Source organism: Pteropus vampyrus, unplaced genomic scaffold (assembly GCF_000151845.1).
Source record: "Pteropus vampyrus isolate Shadow unplaced genomic scaffold, Pvam_2.0 Scaffold98, whole genome shotgun sequence".
NCBI classification, from domain to species: Eukaryota; Metazoa; Chordata; class Mammalia; order Chiroptera; family Pteropodidae; genus Pteropus; species Pteropus vampyrus.
In genome coordinates, this window is record NW_011888879.1 from 2605741 (window position 1) to 2611142 (window position 5402).

At 41.7% G+C, this 5402-nt stretch overlaps 1 protein-coding gene and 1 pseudogene across 1 annotated transcript in view; one reads left to right on the plus strand and one right to left on the minus strand.

Moving 5' to 3' along the window:
- The window catches only part of PTPN14 (protein tyrosine phosphatase, non-receptor type 14), a 160438-nt gene that overhangs the window by 33795 nt on the left and 121241 nt on the right, over positions 1–5402 (minus strand). The window contains exons 12-13 of the mRNA XM_011364531.2: positions 1586–1665; positions 5–27 (exon numbers count right to left, since the gene is read on the minus strand). Of these exons, the coding sequence (XP_011362833.1) occupies positions 5–27; positions 1586–1665 (103 nt within the window). The remainder of the gene's footprint in view (positions 1–4; positions 28–1585; positions 1666–5402) is intronic.
- Positions 2002–2120, plus strand: LOC111742664 (annotated as a pseudogene).

The window sequence follows — 5402 nt, forward strand, 5'->3', positions numbered from 1 at the left end:
TAAGGCACTGTTTATGAACTGGCGTAAGTGTACAGGCAAAGTTTAATCATAACTAATCCTTCCAACACCATTTCAAGATTATTTTTTATTCCATCTCTTATATATTCCAATATATTATTCTATTTCTTTCCAGATCTGCTCATACAGAAATCAATTCGATGCCATAATATAGGCAGAAGGGCAAGAGAAAAACAGCAACCAGCTGTCCCCAGGGGACTCTTGGTGAAATGGTTTTATCCTAAAGGGCAGAGGAAAGGGAGAAGCCATGAATCTGGCTTCCTGTAGACTGTCTTCTTCCAAGACAGTCTTCTATCTTCTATAGATAACTAGGACGAGATCAGATCACAAGATCGCCTTAAAACACTTGGCCTCCCATGGTGCTTTGCAGACATAAATAAAAAAATTATTATTGCACTAATTTTAAGACACGTGGACTCTAAAGAAGGAAAAGGAAAAATAAAATTAACAAAGGAGAAATTAACAAAGAAACCAGTGCCGTGAATAAATCTACTGGTGCACCAGAGAAAAAGCAAAGGGACCCCCAGATCTCTAAGGCAAGGGCCACTTCTGAGATTCCGTGCATAACGTCAGCATTCACGCGGGTACTCAGGAATTACTCTGTGGTGATATAATGGCCCAACCCTAGAATTCTAGGAGTTCATGTCTCTGCATTTTCCAGGAAAAGAAAAAATTCCTCAAAACTTTTTTTTGGAAAGACAAGACAAAGACATACAATTCTTATATATCCTACACACAAGTTGTGTATGAAGAAAAATTCAATTTTATTTTTCTCCGAACTCAAAGGAACTGTTCAATTCATCCGGAAACATTAAAAGGTCACATTGTTTTGATTATGTGTAAAAAATCTTAACCTAAAATAGAGAATTATGACTTAAAACAAGTCGAAAACTTTAAAGGAAACCAACTCTTCCACACTGTTCTATTATATTACCCTTAAGTAATCCTCAAAATAAAACACAGCCTCAGACAGATACATGTATTAAAATCTGAGTTGTGTTTCCTTATTCATGTGATGAGGAGAATAATTTAAAAAAATCAAAAGCTAATAACAGGTAGAGAAGTGGATTAAGTCAAGTTTTGTTGTCCTTAAAATTAGAAAATGTGCAATTAACCTTCCCCACCCAGTACTCTGAGACCATCAACCAGACGCATCCATTTTCTGCTCATTTAACGAGTATTTCTAACCAGTTTATTAGGCTCTGTCTACAGCAGTGAATACAAAAGAATCCTTGGAGCTTATATCTGAGGACACGTCTCTGTGCAACAACCAGAAACAGTGACAAAACAACGGATGCAAACAAGTGGACAAAAACAGTAGGTTACATGCTGACAGAACGTGGTCTCATCAGAACAAGACTAACTCACAGGGGTGAACCCTGAGCCTCACTTAAAGAAGTGATAGACGTGGATGAGCACGAGTGGGGAAAAAAAGGATGTGCATCACACCTGCTGGCAGACTGATGCCTCTCTGTGTTCTCACCAGACACCACCTGGCTGTGATGCCCTAGTCGCCTCTCCCTTCAAATTATTGGCAAAAGGACACTCCCTCCCCAACAGTCACAATGCCTGATGACTTTTATACGTACCAGTGAGGATCGGCTCCACGTGGGCTGGCGTCTGATGGGGGGTGGAGAATTCGATTGTCTATATGAAAAGTTGAAGAAATGAGAGTGGTTATTATTATTTACCAGATACAAGAAGACCAGGTAGACAGGAGAGGAAGAGGGGAAAACAGACACGATGGGTAAGACTTACGGCGAAACATAAACATTTGTTTCTGGGTGGTAAAGCTAAGAACAATTCTGATTTCCTTCTTTATTCTTCTATTCTTTCTATCTGGAACATATGATACTTTAATAAAGTTTTACCAAGTAATATTAGAAGAATGGAGCTTATTTCTAAAGAAAGACTGTGAGGGAAATAAGCAAGACTGAAACATTTCACCATTACACAAATTTTTAAAAATCGTATTTTTTTTTTGTCTATGGCCATGCCACCCTAAACATGCCCAATTCTGTCTGATCTCGGAAGCTAAGCAGGGTCGGGCCTGGTTAGTATTTGGAAGGGAGACCACCTAGGAAGACCAGGTGCTGTAGGCATAAAAAATAAAAAATGAGGGATTATAAGCTGACAAGGTCCTTGCAATCTGTGAAGTCAACCAAGGGTTGCCTTGCCTTAAAAAAAATTTTTTTAATTGTATTTTTTACCTTTGTGTAAGGGTGAAAACTTTCATCATAAAAAAGTACAAAAAATATTATTAAAATGTTGCCAATGAAATAAAAATCAAAAATAAATACTTTTGAGGTATAATGGTACTTTTAATTAAGATAATACATATTGCAAATATTCACCTGACCTATCTTTCCAGGAAGAATCAACATGAATTTTTTGAAAGTAGAAATAAAAATGAGTAAGGACTAAGAGTATTACCAAATTCTTGAGAACTGAAATCAAAGGTGCCTTTGAGAAACAAGTCCCAAATGCCAGAATAACATTTTCCCCCACCCTCATTGAAATCATTTAAAAAAAAAGAAAAAAAAATCGAGGACACATAGGGTTTTCCATCAAGCAAAAGTTCTTCACTTTAAAGCACTCTCTTTATTCTGGTATTTCATCTTTCTACTTTTTTGGTGATAAGATTTTTTTAAATAATGGAAACGATACAGTAATACTGGACTTTTTTTAACAACTGGCCAAACACGATATTATTAGACCTATTGTTAAACATCTTTCTCTCTTCCCTCCCCCAGCAGTTTCTCCTCAAGTCAAGAAGTATGAGAACCATTCCCGGGAACTGTATCTGCAAGCAGTGACCGTTAGTGGAGGGAAAAAAAGAAAGAAAGAAAGAAAAAAATCAATGACGGTCTTCTAGAAATGAGAGAGTAGAGACCTCTGGAGAAGGATGCTGTTAAGATGATGCTAGTTTCATAAAACTCCAGAGGGACCTCGCAGGCCTTAATGCAGCCTGTGCTGAAACTATGAAACTATATATAGAATTTACTGTGTATGTGGTGTGTGTCTGCGCAAGCACACTTTTAAGAGAGCCCCAGTCTTATCAGATAAGAGGTTTGGAACCTCCCATACTTGGTTAGGAAGAAGAAAGGCATGGCTATTACAAAAGTAGAAAGGAAAAACACAGTGTCTTTAGTTTTCGGTCTAATATGTGATATTCACTAATATTCGAGAAAAAGACCACAAAAGAAATACAAGTAATTGGTCAATCTGGGAATAAAGCCACTCGTTGAGAAATGATCAAACCAGAATTTTACAACAGTAAAATTCACTTTTCAAAACAGTTTTCTTTAATTCACCCTACGGGAGTTGACCATAGAGTTCTTGTTAACGACACCCCCACGAATCAAAGGCAAGAACAAAGCAGAACCGCAATGAAATGACCTAGAGGAAATCTGTTCAAAAGGATGGTGTGTTCATGTGCACGCGCGTCCATGAGGTAGATGTAGCTGTTTCATTTGCCACTCCCGGATCCCTGCTCTCGTGATTTACATTTGCAAACTCTGCTGGCAGACCCGAGACCATTAAATATACTTTCAGACCCTGACTGATTGCAGTGACTGGTTTGAAAGCGTCTCCATCGTGGAGAGAAAAAAAGTCTGCCCAGACCTGATGATGCACTTCTAAATCGCACTCTTCAGCAGGAACTGCTTTAGGACAAGACTTGACGCCCTTGGATGCGGCTGTCCACTGGGGGAGTGGAAAAGCGGTTCTACTCTTGCATTTACGTCCCCGAAGTTCTTTGAAACGAAATTAAACACTTTGGGCGCCCCAACCGCTGATGGGCTCTGCGGAGGAACGCCTTTTGAAGGCAACCAAAGTAAAGGCAACGAGAGTATGAGTCCCAGCACGCTATATGCAAGGTCAGGTCACATTTAAGTTCCCTCATCAGCCTCTCTTTATTTCCAAATTAAGTTTAAAACACACACACGGATTTGTGACATCTATTAGCGTCTTCCAAGTCTTCCTCTAATTACCCTGGCCTCTCATTTACAGGCAGATGACATGACCCAGAAGCACACGCAGGGTTACCCAACTGTGTAAGCGAAACGGGGCTGAGGATGACAGGAGCGTCTTCTCTTTCAAGCTGGCTCGTCACTCTGCCACACACCTCTGAACATCCTGCGCATCTGACACGAAGGGGCACCCTGGCAAATTGGGAACGGCTCGGCTCCTCCAAACTCATCGCAGAGGTTGGAAAGGCACTAATGTGGGCTGACCCATCCAGGCGGCCGCCGAGCAGTCACAGTCAATTTGCGAATCGTTTGCTCTCTAGGCAGAGGCGCTACACACACCAGCACACAGTGCTCATCACTCAAGTTCTTTCGCTCCCGCCTGGCTTTAGCTTAGTCCTTTAGCTTCTATAAGGAATGAGGGAAAAGAGTGAATGGAAAGAGCAATCTACGGAATCCCTGAAGCACATGAATTTAGTGTGGCCGAGCCGTCGAGCAGAGAGCGGACTAAAGGTTTACTTACTCAGTGCAGATTTTGTTTTGTTTGTAAAACTTGTGCCGTGTAGTAAACAACCGAGAAATATACTTGGCATTTTCAATATCATCCTTGGAAATGAAGAGAGAGAGGGGGAAAAAAAAAATGAACATGTGTTTGACTGTATATACATTTTACTAGGATTACTCTAAACGGGGATACACCTCTGCCTCCCCACAGGTCGAGCACAAAATAACACCCCGAGCCACGAACCAACATATTGACATTCAGGGGCAGCCATGCCTATGAAGCCCAGTGAAGGAGGACAGACAATACTGCTTGCTAAAGCATCCTGTTCGCCCAAGGCCCTGGGGGTTACGCAGTTGAACTGTCATGTCTTCTCAGAATCCCAAACCAAGTGCTTTAAAAATAAATAAATGAATTGAGGCAGAGCATGGAAGGAACACTAAGCGCCAGTAACCGAGAGGCAGTGAGATGCGTGAATAGCCTTGGCCCTTGCGGAGGCCCTCGACAGAAGGGACATCGTTCAGGCGCCTTCGGAGGAGGCTTGGACTATAATGGGAAAGAATCCAGTCAGCCAGCAAAAGAAAATGCTGTGCACTATAATCAGGGGTGACTTGAGGGCTGGAACCAGCATGCTGAGGACCACGGCACGCCAGACAACGTGAACCCTCCATCACCAGGAAGGCGAGGGGAGGAATCTCTAAATCCAAGAGTCAAAACTCCGCTTGGAAAGCTGGCGTTTTGAACAGAAGGTCACCACCACTATCCTGAAACGAGTAAGGACAGCACTGGGCAAATACTGGAAAGTTATCGGTTCAATGGACGACTTGCCCTCTCGAGATATGGGAAGCAAGGAGAGGCTCTTACGAGTTGAGTCAAACACCAAGCGGCCTGCGGACCCCACCTTCGTCTGTTCT